This window comes from Rhincodon typus, chromosome 17, assembly GCF_021869965.1.
Source record: "Rhincodon typus isolate 14 chromosome 17, sRhiTyp1.1, whole genome shotgun sequence".
In the NCBI taxonomy this organism is placed as follows: Eukaryota; Metazoa; Chordata; class Chondrichthyes; order Orectolobiformes; family Rhincodontidae; genus Rhincodon; species Rhincodon typus.
Window position 1 is genome coordinate 34605446 of NC_063348.1, and position 14895 is coordinate 34620340.

At 39.8% G+C, this 14895-nt stretch overlaps 1 protein-coding gene across 2 annotated transcripts in view; it reads right to left on the reverse strand.

Annotated features, from left to right (window-relative positions):
* Positions 1 to 5137: 5137 nt before the first annotated feature.
* mrvi1 (murine retrovirus integration site 1 homolog) overlaps positions 5138 to 14895 on the reverse strand; it is a 103306-nt gene continuing 93548 nt past the window's right edge. The window contains exons 21-24 of one of the 2 annotated variants that reach the window (XM_048607007.1): positions 13183 to 13325; positions 11942 to 12064; positions 10618 to 10746; positions 5138 to 8016 (exon numbers count right to left, since the gene is read on the reverse strand). In XM_048607007.1, the coding sequence (XP_048462964.1) occupies positions 7770 to 8016; positions 10618 to 10746; positions 11942 to 12064; positions 13183 to 13325 (642 nt within the window). In that variant the 3' untranslated portion in view covers positions 5138 to 7769. The remainder of the gene's footprint in view (positions 8017 to 10617; positions 10747 to 11941; positions 12065 to 13182; positions 13326 to 14895) is intronic. The other variant, XM_048607008.1, reaches the window with a different exon arrangement.

Sequence of the window (14895 nt, forward strand, 5' to 3'; positions counted from 1 at the left end):
ATTTGATTAGGGTATTCACAGGGATAGATTTGACAAGCCCAAGGTGAACAGATGACTAGGGCCCTATTCACAATGTTGCCATAAGATTGATCTTGTAGGATGTGGAACTGCAGGAATCCCAATTTGTATATTGACCCACGAACACAGGAATTCAGTAGATCATAGTAATAGGTTATATAAATTGTTGTCTCTTTTCTCAAGTCTGTTTCTTGCATCACCGTTATTTTCATCTTGACTATAAGATGAAAAGCTTTGACTGGTTTCCTCTTAGCAATATTTAAGCTCTGTTGATATGATTACTAAGTTGGAATCAAAAAGTCTTCCTGCCCCTAACAACAAACAAAGGAATGATGAGAGCTTGCTGATAAGAGTTCAGTTCAGCTGGGGATTTTGATTGAGACAGTATATGAAATTATTGGGTCAAAAATATTGGTACATATGTCAGTAGCATTTTTAGGTGTCTGCAGTTTTATGATAAAGTTAATGAATTCAGTTACTAGGTGGTTCTGTACAGGCGCCTCAAACAGCCATTTTAATGGTTCCAATGAGACCCATCCTACATTGGATCAGATCATTCAATGGGGACACAAGAATGTTTAGGAGCATCAATTTTAATTTTTGGCGCACTTTGAATCCACTCCAATACACTCCACTTATCTGTTCCTCTCATTCAGCTTCATTTCTAAGGCATCAATCCTCCTGTTCTGCTACATCTGTTCTGATCTGCCCTCTCTGATTGCTTGCTGCACCTCATCATCTTGACCCATGTCTATCTGCCATGTCTCATCAACCTCCAGCAGACCAAGGGTTAAATTAGAAAGAGAAATTACATTAACTAGGGTTGTATTCTCTGAAATGTAAAAGGTTAAGGAGGAATCTAATAAAAATGTTCAAGCTAATAAAGAGCATAGATAAAGAAGCTATTTTTGCTTGTTGGGAAGTCTAGGAGTAATGGGCAGAGTATAAAATTTAAAGGCATATATTTTATGACATTAGGAAACACGTCTACACATAAAGGATAATAGAAATTTGGAATTCTCTTCCATGAATGGCAATTGATGACAAATCAATTGTTAATGTTAATTCTGAGATTGATAGATTTTTGATACTTGAAGATATTAAGCAAAAGAGGACAAAGGAGATATCATATATCAGCCACGATCTCATTAAAAGGCAAAATAAACTCATGGTGTTAAATAGCTTCATTCTGTTCCTGTGTTGTTATTCACTCTGCTTTGCTCCAATCCCACAATGGCATTAGCTGGTAAAATCTAACCCAGAAGGTTCAAGTCCCACCCAGGTAAAATGCTGACAAAGATGTTCAGGATGACATCATAAGGCAGAGTACCACCCTGTTGGAGGGTTGGTATTGAGGAGTGTTGCACTATTGGAGAAACAGTACTGAAGGAGTTCAGTTTCATTGGAGAGTCAATACTCGGGAATGTGGCACTTGTGGAAAATCAAAACTGAGGGGGCGTAGCCTTGGCAGATAGACAATACTGTACTGAGCATGCACAACTCTGTCACAGGATCAGTTCTGCAGGGGTGCAGTCAGTCTGAAGGTATATATTAACATTGAAGGGGCAATACTGATCTTCACTGTCTCTACTGAAGGAATGCTCACTGTCAGAGTCAGTGATACTGAGGGTGTACTGTACTGTCAGTTAGCTTAGTTGGCTAGATTGCTGGTTTGCAATGCAGAGTGATGCCAACAGTGTGGGCTGAATTCCTGCACCAGTTGAGGTTACCATGAAGGACTCTACTTCTCAACCTCTCCCCTCGCCTGAGGCATGGTGATCCTCCGGTTAAATTACCCACTGGTTGTCTCTGTCTGATGACAGCATGATTATATGGTCTAGTAGGACTGTGACGGTTTTGCCTTTATTGAAGGCGTTCTGCAGTGTCAGAGGGGCAGTCGCAAGTGAGTGCTTTATTGGCAGATGGGCAGTGCTGAGGGAGCATGGCATAATCTGAGTGGCAGTGAGGGAGCACTGCTTTGTCAGGGTGCCAGTTATTAGAAAGTACTGAGGAGCTGTCTTTTGAATGAGATGTTAAACTGAGGCTATAGACCAAAAAACTGCAGATGCTGGAATGCAAGGTAGACAAACAGAAGGCTGGAAAAACACAGCAAGCCAGCAGGTTCTGGAGGAAAGGAGAAATCAATGTTTGAGGTATTATCCTTCTTCAGGACTGGATGTAGGGGTAGGGAGAGCTGCAGGTAAAAGGAAGGGGGAGGGGGGCTGGTCATAGAATGGTGGTGATAGGTGGACACTGGCAGTAGGTATGACCATGTTGGTTGACGAGAGAGATAAATTCAGTTGGTGGCTGGAAGGGAAGGTCAGAAGTTGGAATGGAAGGGAGGAGATGAGGCTGGAAAGAGAGCTCGGGGATGGGTGGGAAGGTTACTTGAAATTGGAGAACTCAATGTTGAGTCCTCCGGCTGTAAGGTGGAAGATAAGGTGTTGTTCTTCAAATTTGGGCACATGGCATCTCATGATCATTATGTTGAGGAACAGGAGAATTCTCCCCTATATCTGCAGTCCAACATTTCTTTCAAGTTCTAAATGACAAAGCAAGTCATTTTAATCAAATAATTTACACAGAAACATTTTAGGTCAATTTTATTTTAACAAAATCAAGGATACGGCATTATACCACATAATGCTTTAGCTTAAAAAGTGCAAATCTTCACATTCGTATGGATACTATAACAATAGTGATAAAAATTGCCAATTCATTTTCAAATTCCATTATCTGATTTTAATACCTGGGACAGTTATAGTTTCAAAAAGAAAAAAAACCCTGACTCAAAATGGCCACAGCAATCAATTTACCACACAGGTTAGCCGCAAGTCATGAAATCAATGTGGAATATACAAAATTGTCTGATATTTTTAATCAGTCAGGCATGAAGAAATTCCCATCTCCTATTTATGTTAAATTTAACATATTAGAGGTGAAAGACACTATTACAATTATTAAACTTGGAAATAAGGATTGGAATACTCAAGGCAGCTGTATTTCAGGGAGCTGCTTTTGGCAGAGGACGGGAGATGGAGTTGCAACTGGAAGCAGGTAAAGGAAGTGATCTGTCAGCCTCTGAAGAATGAAAAATGCCCGGTTACTGAGTTGATTGAAAGGAAACATCAGGACAAGAAAAATTTAAAAGTTATTCACCACTGCTGGGGACACAGGTCTTCAATTAAAAAAATTTGATCCCAGGTTAAAACCTTTCACATAAATGGACACCCTAAGGATTTTAAACTGTGCCTTCTTTTATTTCTGTTTTGCACTGGACACAATCCCTCTTTAACTTTGTGCAGGTGCATATTTGTGCTTTGATTTTATTTTTCAGGGTTAGCCCGATAAATTGCTTTTTCTTTCACTCAAGGAGACCTTCTAATTGGAGCCTTTTTGTTTCTAGAGCACTCGTTAACTACATTCTAATTGAAAATGGTAAGCTTTGTGCAAAAAAGAATATAAATCTTTGCTATTGCCAATGGAGGAGATTGAAAAGAGGGGAACCGATTTACTCCTCCTCACTTGATTGTAACAATATACTATGCAAACTATCAACATAATTTTATTTGCAAGCTTTGGCTGCCACATTTCCCACACTAAAATATACTTCAAATGTACTTGTTTGGTTGTAATGCATTTTGGACAAGAAATGCACCATGGCATTGCCATCACTGAATTCTCCACTATCAATATCCTGGGTTGCTGTTGACCAGAAACTGAACCGAACTAGCCATGCAAATTTTGTGGCCATAGGAGCAGGTCAGACACTAGGAATTCTGTGGTGAGTAATTCACTTCCTGGCTCTTCAATGCCTGTCCATCAACTACAAGGCACAAGTCAGAAGTGTGATGGAATACACCCCACTTGTCTGGATTGATACAGCTCCATAAACACATAAGAAACTCAACTCTACTCAGGACAAAGTGGCCTGCTTAATTGGGACCCTATCCATGATTGTAAATATTCAATCTCTTCACCACTGTTACACAGTCACAGTAGTGTGTACCATCTACAACATGCACTGCAGTAACTCACCAATGCTACTTTGACAGCACCTTCCAAACCCACAAACTCCATCACCTAGAAGACAAGGGCAGACAATACAAAGGAAAACCATCACCTGCAACTTTCCCTTCAAACCACACACCATTTTGACTTGGAACTACTTTGCTGTTCTTTCACTGTTATGGGGTCAAAATCCCAGAATTACCTTCCTAACAGCTCTGTGAGTGTCCCTAAACCCTAATACTGCGGCATTTCTAGGTTACTCACCACTACCTTCTCCAGGGCAATAAATCTGAGCTGGCAAGTGACGCCCACATCCAATGACTGCGTATAAATGATCTTTCATAGAAAGATCACTAGAAAATGTAGTTTTACAATTGAGGACATAGAATATAAGATTGAAGAAGTAATGGTTAACTTTGTACTAACCACTAAGCCACAGTTAGAAACTATGTGCAGTTTTGGATGTCACATTACTGAGCAATAGTTGATTTATCTAGATGTTGTTTCAGAGGTATGAGGACAAGCTGGACTTATTTTCAGAGTGGGTACAAGGAAAGATTGTATCCTCCCGAGGGGATCATCGATTTAAAGCTGTTATTGATAGACAAAGGATAGAGCTTCGTGAAATGTTATTACATAGAAGACAGTTAGAGTACAGAATATTTTGCCAAGGCGGAAGTTTGAGGCAAATACCAATGTATCTTTAATGAAAAGCTGGATAGTTATTAAGAAAAGGAGCACATAAAACTATAGAGATAGAGTGGTAGCATTGGCATGCAATTTAAAGAGGGCTACAGGAAGAGACTGGGACTGTTTGAGATCGATACAGAGCTATGGGGAGACAGCAGGGTATCATAGTTAGTTTTGGATTGATTTAGGGCTATAAGGAGAGCGTGGTTCAGTAGAATTAGTTTTGGATTGATGTAAAGCTCTTGAGGAGAGAGCAGGACAGTAGGATTAGTTTGTACAAACCACTAACTAGTTAGCTAAGCCATTCAGTTTCATGTTGATGTAGCAAAGAATTGGTACAAATGCAATGAGCTAGCAGTTTCCTACTGTTATAAATCTTTAAGGTTCTAAATGGAAAAAAAATCTCTTGTCAAACAAGTTACACAGAAACATTTTAGGTAAACTTTATTTTAACAAAATCAAGTATGTGGGACTATACAGTACAATGTGTTAGCTTTAACGTGCAAAACTTTACATGGATCTTGATATAATACGCAAACATTCAGACATGAAGGATGAATATTATTGAGTTACTTTCAAATGTTTTCAGTGCTTTGGTGGGGGAACCCTGCCCAATCAATGGAACTATTCAGAAATATTGCACTTTACAATGGGCCTATTAAATTTAAGAATGATCTTATCATCATAGAATGAGGGCATTACCATTGCAGTAACTGCACACAATTGTTAATCTGGCATTTTCAATTTTTGAGTAAGATTCAATTCAACACAATTTTAAGTATTTATTATTTAAATTTTCCATTAATTAAAGCCAGAACAGCTGAGAACTTATATAAAATGTACCAAAATATTTAACTGGACAAGCCACATAAATATTGTGACTACAAAAGCAGATCAATGGATGGTAATTCTGCAGCAAGTAACTCACTTCCTGACTTCTCAAAGCCCGTCCATTACTCACAAGACACAAGTCAGGAGTGTGACAGAATACTCTCTGCTTGCCTGAATTAGTACAGCTCCATCAACACTCAGGGAATTTGACATGAACCCAGGATAAAATCAGCCCACTTGACTAGGAGTCCATCCACCACCTCAAACATTCACTCCCTCCATCATTAGCACTCAGTGGCAGCAGTGCGTACCATTTACAAGAAGCAGTTTTGCAGATCATAAAGGCTTCTTCACAGCACCTTCTAAACCCACAACATCTCTCACCTTGCACCAGATGAATGGGAACATGACCACCTGCAAGTTTTCCTGCAAGCCATCCACTCTGATTTGAAAATATATCACCATTCTTTCCCTGTCACTGGTCAAAATTCTTGAATACCTTTCCTAACAGCATTTATGTGTCCTTACACCACATGGACTGTAGTGGTTCAAGAAGGCAGTTCAGCACTATCTTGTCAGTGGGATTAAATGCTGGCTTGGCCAGCAACTCTCACATCAAATGAATGAATAATAAGAAGGTGCATTTATGTACAGTTGCCTCTCATCTAACAGCTAAGTCTCTTCTTTTGCTTGTATTATGATTTTTAGAATCAGTACAACAAAGGTACACAATTACTTGTGGGTTTGCCCCTGAATTAGGCGAGATCATTCTAGAAATGGTATTGTCTGACCACAAAAGATGGCAAAGTTTGGGGTTGGAATCTCTGCTGGGATTTCTCCAGACCACTTTTTTCACAGATTGATCTTCCACAATAGCTGTGGCAGGAGAATGCTCCCTGATCTGTCAAATCTCCAGTTGGGAATGCTCAGGTGAAGGATGGGGGATATCATTCCGGATGGAAAGTTGGGCAGTGAAGACAGCAGTGGCTTGCTCTAACGTTCAGGTTCTAAATGTCAGGGTAGTAGAAGGAATAGAGGGTGAACATGTCACCCAGTTTAAAAGTAGAGGAAAAAGTAAGCCTGGATAGGAGATGGTGGAGTAGGTCTGATTCCTTGGGGATTTCAGTTTGTGTTCTTATTTCCCTTTTTCTTTTTATTGTTTCAGTTCCACCAACAGGCCCAATAATTAGAATGTTACATTGCAATGTATTAACAAGTGAAACTCATCACTCTTGAAATAATCATTAAAAGTAAAGGTCACAAAATCATGGGGGATGTAGAAGGTCTCGCTGAATGTTAATCCATGAAGATCGACCCTATCAATTCCATTCATCCATCAATGGAGATGCTCCTATCCCTAAACTTCCCTGGGTTGTTACTTCCCACTACCCTATTCAAGCTTTCATTCCACATGCATCCATTTCTCTGGGCAAAGGAAAAAGAGCTGGATTTGCCATTTATTTGCTTGAACTTGCCTTTTATTAACCAGTTTGAACTAGTTTTCCTTTATCCTGCTCTTCTGGTTTAAGTTGCAGTCTTTATTTATTTTAACAAATTGTTTAAGATCACCTCTCAGTTCTCTCCTTTCAAAACTTTCTTTCCAGTATTTTCATTACTCTGACCCTTTGATGATCTTAGATTTGTGGCTCTTCTCTGTTCGGCCTCCAGTGTTTGAATGTTGCTCCATTGTCTCCATTGCTGGAACATGACACAATACTCCAAAGTGGGACTGACTAGAGCACGATATAGTTTGATCACAACCAGCATTGTGACTGTCCTATTTTGGGTAATTCATCATGAAGAATTAAAATCAGGTAAGAAGTAGCCAATAACAGCAATGTAATAGCTAAAATAAATCACCTGATTTGTCTTCCAGCTCACAGAAGTAAAATAGGAAACAGTTTGCAACAAGATTGTTCAGAAGTATGAATATTTACTTACGCCGACAATCAACATTTAAACACACAAACAATAAAATGATTAAACACCTTTAAGGATAAAACAGTTAAATAGTTGGAATATCTTAGAGGGCTACATAAACTATGCTGTTCCTAGTTGTAAGTTAGCAGCTGATCATTGTGTTGGTGGATGGTTCAAGCAACGATGGTTCTATAAATGCCTGTGTTCACACGCCTTTGGAAGTCTTGTGAAAGCTGTCTCCCTGGTATTTGATTGTGGAATGATTTGTGCTCTCGCTCCTCAGAAATTGGAACTTTCCGTTACACCTGTTCCCGGTTCTTGTGTCGTGATCCTGAGAAAGGCCAGAGATATTTCTGCACCGCCGAGCAGCTGCTCTTCCTGCTTGGAGTGTCTGACTGATCACTGCACGGATAATGGACGGAGCTGAAGATGCTGATGAGAACTGCAAAGAATAGTACCACAGCCCCCACAATCCAGATTGCACTGCGATGTCTCAAACACTTCGGGCACAGTCTGTCGATCAGCTCTGAAACTTCTTCAAACTTACTGTGAGAAGGGGAATGAGACAGAGAGAGATACGCAGAGAAAGGGAACAGGGAAATTGAGAGAGGGAGAGGCAGACAAAGAGAGAGCCAAAAACAAAGAGAACAGCAACACAGAAAGGGCAAGACAGAGACGGCCATGAAGGAAGGGAGAGAAGGTGAGGAAACAGATAGGCAAATGGAAAAGAGAAATACGGAAAAGAGACAGAGGAGAGACAAGATAATAAAAGTAGAGGAAGTAAGAAATGGAGAAAGAGAGAGAGAAAGAGTGAGGCAGAAAGAAAGAGATAGAGGGATAAAGAAGGACTTACAGACAAAAAGACAGGGAGAGAGTAGTAGGATGGAACAAAAGAGACAGAGCAAGACAGGGGGCAGAGGAATGCAGAGGTTGGACAAGAAAAACAAACAGAGGGATAAAACAAAAGAGAGTGAGAAAAATAGAAAAATAGCAAAATACATAGAGTGACAAAACACAGAACAGAGAATGATAGAGAGAGGAAGAGAGAAAGAAACAAACAAAGAGATAGAGGAACAGGGAACATGAAAAAGTCAGACAGAGACACAGAGACAGGTAAAGACAGAGAAAAAGAAAAGAAAGCACAGTTAGAAATTGGGACAAAGCGAGAGAGGCAGAGTCAAATAGAGTCAGCAAAATAAAGAATAAGAGACAGACAGACACCATTTTTTATTACTTGCATCAAGATTAGTGACCATCTCTTCTCAAATTAATCTCTGGGACAACTCAGGTGCATTTCCCTCTTTGATTTACTGAGTTAGATCCCTGTGCCCACAGACTGGACCCAGAGCCCCTGTGGAGCCAAGTGCAAGGGATTCTGTACTTGTGTAGTAGCTCCTATATGATCAGAATGACCTGGAATTGCAGAGAAACTGGTGGGAATCTAATAACTCTAACAGCATCTGTGCACTGACAGAAACAGTGCAACATAAGCTAAGTACTTTTATGTCCAAAATATGGAAGTGGGAGAATGAATGCATTTTGGAAAGTAAATGGAGTACAAGTTCTTGTTTACAGGAAATGATGAAGCTGGCGCAGTCTGTTATCAGGCAAAGTGGGGACTTTAATTAACATTTAGATGTTATTGACATACACATTTCATTATCACTTTAGAGAGTTCCTTCCACAATGCAATCTTCAATCCAAAGTCATCTCCCACGTGTACTAGTCTGGTGTGTACTCCAAACCAACATTGCTGACATTGCTAGTTATGGAGGCTTGGGATGTATAAAACATGATTGAAACATAATTGAGCTGAAGGAAATAATTTTCGCTTCTGTATGTTTCTTAGAATCATTGTTTTTATTATCCTCCAAATTGGACCCTCAAGTCTGTTACCAATCAATTAGATTATGGTTGACTTGTAGCTTGACTCCATTTACTTATTTTCTTTTTGCTTTCCGTAATACCCTACCAAAGGAAAACCTACAGGTTTCAATCTCAAAAGATTCCTGCATCCCAACACTTTCAAATCATCAACAGCTTTTTTGGGACAGTGTTCCAAATTTCCATACTCTGAAGAAGTGTTTCCTGATATCATCCCTGAATGCCTAATACTACCCTCGTTCTGAATAATCCTCATCCAGAGGAAATTGTTTTTATCTACTTTGTTGAATCTTTCAACATTTTAATGCTTCCAATTAATAATTAATCTTTTATATTCAAGTGACCATAAGTTTAATACATGCAAGCTGTCTTCATAATTGAATGTTCAGTATGCCCAGTATTGTTCTGGTGAATCTGCAATGCAGCCCCTCCCAGACCAGTACGCCCATCCCGCTAGAACAGTTTCCATTTAATGGAATTCGATAAAGTTTATTTCCATAATGGAGTGGTTTGCCAAACCACAATGTGTTACTTGAATCATATGTATTCACTAATCTTTGAAGGTAACACAGCAGGTAAAGAGGATGGCAAAAAAATTGCAGGGTATGCTTGGTTTTATCAACAGAAGTATAAAGTATAAAACCAAACAATCTGTATTAAACCCTATGGATACTACTCCCTGAATCAAGGAAATTGAGCCTGAATTTGGGTTATAGAATAATTAACCTTTCTTAAAAATTAACTCAAGATAGATGGGTGGCACTGGCAAGGCTGGCATTTGCTACCCATTTCTAATTACGCTTGACAGCAGTTAAGAGTGAACCACATTGCTGTGGGTCTAGGGGCACATGTAGGCCAGACCAGGTATAAATAGCAGATTTCCTTCCCTGAAAGGCATTAAACGGATTTTTATGACAACTGATGATAATTTCTGTGGTACCCTTAATGAGATAAGCTTAAAACTGAATTTAAATTGCACCAGCTGCTACGTTACATTTTTAACCAATGTTCCCAAAGCCTCAGCCCAAGCCTCTGGTCCAGTATTTTCACTACTACCTCATTGTTGCTTCTGAGAGCTCAAATTTAGGATATTGAACACTGAATCTGGGATATTACATCCTGAATGCTTAAAATCAGCTTGTGTGATTTGTGATGTGCCACATTAAATACAAAACTGGGGGCAGAACAATACAACGCAATAGAAATCCCAGAAATAATGCAGAAAATCTTTTCATTAGTGCGATGAAAATTTCAGGAACCCACCTGCATTTCCTTTCTTCTTTGAAGTTGAGTTCTGGTTGTTTCTCTAAGTTGTGCTCCTCCACCTTCTCAGGGATGTCATGCAACTCCTTCTGTTCCTGGCTGAGTTGGGCTTTCAAACCTTCTTGGTAACTTGGAGGCAAAAAAGTTTATAAAACTTTGCACAATTTTTAGGTCACATTGCACCGGCCATAAATACAGATTTGGATTGGATGCTGTGTGCAGTTTGGATGCAATGTCCACACAGGTCTACATAATACTCCTGCACCAATCTTAGTACAGCCCTTTCCCATGCTATTAGACAACCTATTTGAGAAACTTGGACAAACTACAGCAGGCGATTCAAAACACTAATCTAATGGCAAGAAAGGTGGCCTAAAGGCAGTATCCTTTCCCAAGCTAACATTAATCATTTATAACCAGTTCTGCTAGGCTAGATATATCCCTCCTGTGCGCGATATTAGGATCTGAAGCAACTTGGAAATTGATAATGCCAGGAAACTCCCAGGATTATGACAGAAACACTTTAGCTATGCCTTCAGAGCATCTCTGAGGATGTTAAATATCAGAGCAGAAGTTAAGATGTTGGGGAGTGCACACAAACCAACAAAGTATTCAAATATCTGCCTTGCATGTGACAGAGTGTGCAGATTGCACATTGTATTTATGAGCAAGCTTAGAACCCATCATTCTGGAGGGGAAGCAAGTCATCCTCAATTCCAAGGGACTGCCTGAGAAGAGGTTTTTAATCTCACCATTCAATGTTCATTTCCACTGTTATGAAGTTGGAGGAGTTTACAGAGATAGGGAGAGGTCAGCCAATTGAGAGATTTGAAAAAAAAATAAGGATTTTAAAATCGAGGTATTGCCTCACTGGAAGCATTCCTAGAGCAGAAAGAAAGGGCAAATGGATGTCTGATTTGGATATGAATACCCTATGTAAGGAGCTGTCAGAGGACTTCCATTATTCCTGGCAAGGTTCCCAAAATTCCATAATGGAGATTTATAGAAAATGCAGCAAGAGAAATAGAACAATGCCAGGACTGGGGGTGGTTGATGGGAGAAGAAGTTAAGCACCTCAGCCAATGGATAAGAAGTATCTTTTGAGGTTTTTCCAACAAGCAATAAGTAATAAGATCACTAGAATCCTGACTGAATCCAGGGAATGGCTGGCATGATATCTGACGGTCTGTATTGTTTTTGCAGAGTCTGAGCAATGGGGAGGTTCAGCACTGGGCAGCCACCACTGTGTGGATTATGAGGGTGGACGCTGTACCAGCATCTACATATTACATTCTGTTCTCTCCAGGCACAAGGGAAATCTTACCCTTTATTGTAAGCTTCCTCTTCAATCCTGGCTTTTGTCTCTGAGCTAGTTATCTCGACCTTGACCGGTTGGACTTTGCCTGGAGTAGGACATTCATTCTCCTTATCACCATTTTGCTTCCCGCTTTGTACATAGGAAACAAAGAATTTAGCTTCATTGACACGGGAAAACGGAAAGAGCAAATGTTTGTCCGGCACTGACATCCCAGAATGAAATGCATCTTGAGCAGCAATGCTGGATCAATGACTTAGGTCTCTGTGTTACAAGTCTCTGAATTAAAGTCTTATTCCAGATTTTGAGAACAAAAATTAAGTTTGAAACATTTGTGCAGTACTGGAGGGGTGCTGCACTGTTGGGGGTGCTATTCTCAGAAAGACATTAAACTGAAGCCTGCTGGGATGGATGTTAAAAATTCTAACGCACAATTTTGAAGACATACAGGGAAACTATCCCCAGTGTTCTGGCCAAAACGTGTCCTCAATCAACACCACAAAAGCAGATTATCTGATCATTATTGAGTTTGAGATTGAGTTTGATTTATTGTTGTCACATGTACTGAGGTACTGTGAAAAATGATGTTTTGCATGCTGAGACAGGCAGATTGTACCATACAAGGTGTATCAGGGTAGCAGAACAGTGTGCAGAATACAGTGTTACAGCCACAGAGAAGGTGCAGAGAGAAAGACCTACATTAACATTTGCGATATGAAAATTTGAATACATGTACGAACAGATTCAAGAGATCCTTCCCTACTGTTATCAGACTTTTGAATGGACCTCTTTAATGTTAATGTTGATTTCTCTCTGCACCTTCTCGGCAGGTGTAACATTGTATCCTGCACTCTGTTCTGCTACCCTGGTGAACTTGTATAGTATGATCTGCCTATAAAGCACGTAAGGCAACACTTTTCACTGTACCTCAGTACACGTGACAATAATAAATCAACTCAAATCAAATCAAAAACCCATCTTGTTCATCATTTCACACCTATTGCCATCCTTACCCTGTGTAAGCCTATATGCAATTCCAGGCCCATGAAAATATAATTGACTCTTAAGCACCTTCTGAAGTGACCTAGCAAGTCATTCAATGTATTAGGCCAGCAGTTCAAGAAAATAAGCCTACCACCACCTTCCAGGGAATCTAGGACTGGGAAATGCACATGACACCCATATCTTTAGAAGAAATAAATAATTCTAAAATCTCTCAGATAACAATTAAACATTGCTGCTGTACTCACTGTTCGATGAGAGGAGCCAGTGTTGGACTGGAATACATGTTAATCCCACTGGAGTTGCAGGCATTGATGGTGCTGGAGCTGCTGGGGCTGGTGGTATTGGTAGTCACAGTGCTGGTGCTGCTGCCATTGCTATTTGGTTCTGCCTACAAAAGTGGGAAGTATAACAAATGGAAACATGTCTGTCAACCAGGCTTTTTTGAAGAGGCAGTTCAGGATTTTATATATATATATTGGTTCAGGAATAATAGCTCATCATTGAGACTTTGGTCATCTGCTGCAAATCTCCAAGGATAAGATTATACCTCCCATTGCCAATCCCTACAACAGTGTACACATGTATAACATTGTGTTGATCCAGAGAGTTGATATGCTTCATTAAGATATCAGTTGCAGCAGAGAGATGCTGAGCATAGCTGTGCTGTACAATGCTAAAAGGAGTCCAGTTCAACGCAATTAAGATTGCATGAGATAAATGCATCAAAGGCCTTCACAACAACAGTTAAGCTAAATGATATCAGTACACACACACAGAACATGATGATATATTATGCTAAAATCAGGAAATGCTGCAAACACTCAGCAAGTCAGACATCATTTCCTGCAATAGAAAAATAGGAATTTACTGTTTCAGGCCAGAAGGCAACTCTTTGACCTAAAATGTTAGCTCTGTTTCATGCTAATGCAGCCAGACATGGTGACTGTTTAGCATTACCTGCTTTTATTTCAATTCTCAGCATGTGCAGTAATTTTCTTTTAAAACAGATATGCCCATATTGATTCCATGTTGTTAAACCCATGAGAATTCAACTCATGCAGTTCCTTGTTACTTGATTCATCTTGCTAAGAATCTCATCAGATATCCTATTTCATGGGATCATTACAGTGCAGGAGGAGGCAATTCAGCCTATCAGGTATATGATGATTGGCTGCACAGCAAACCAGTCAATCCCATTCCCCCCATTGCATCCACATGGTCCAGTATGTTCATCTCCCTTAATTACCCATTCAATTTCCTTTTGATCAATCGTAAAAAATTGGAGCAGGAGTATGTCATTCAGTCCATTCAGCAATGTCACAACAAATCGGATTGTAGCCTTAGCCCCATTTTCCTGCCTCCTCCCCACAACCCTTGTCACCCTTGTAGATTAAAAAGCTGTAAAGTCATCCTTGAATGGGTTCAATAACTCAGCTGCCTCTACTGTCTATTGATGAGAATTCCAAAGAATAACAACAAAAATCCTCCTCTTCTCTGTTTAAATGAGAGACACCTTATTTGTAAACTATGCTTCCTAGTCATAGATTGCTTCTAAAAGGGAAATATCTTCTCAGCATCTACTTTGTTAAGACCCCTCACAATCTTACATTTTCAAATGATCACTGCCCACTTCTAAATGACAATGATTACAGGTCCAACCTTTCTTTATAAGACATTCCAGAAATCAAGGCAGTGAACATTCTCTGAATTCCTTCCAGTGCAAGTGAATACTCCATACGTTTGAGACCAAAACTGTGCATATTACTCCAGGTACAGCCTCACTAATGTCCTATACAATTATGAAAAATTAAATCATTGATCATCTCTGCTTCCGCCAACCTCATCGGCAACAAGTTCCAGGTCATTATCACCCGCTGCTCAAAAAGCTCCCAACCACATCACCTTGTATAAGAGACAACAAGGTGCAGGGCTGGATGAACACAGCAGGCCAAGCAGCA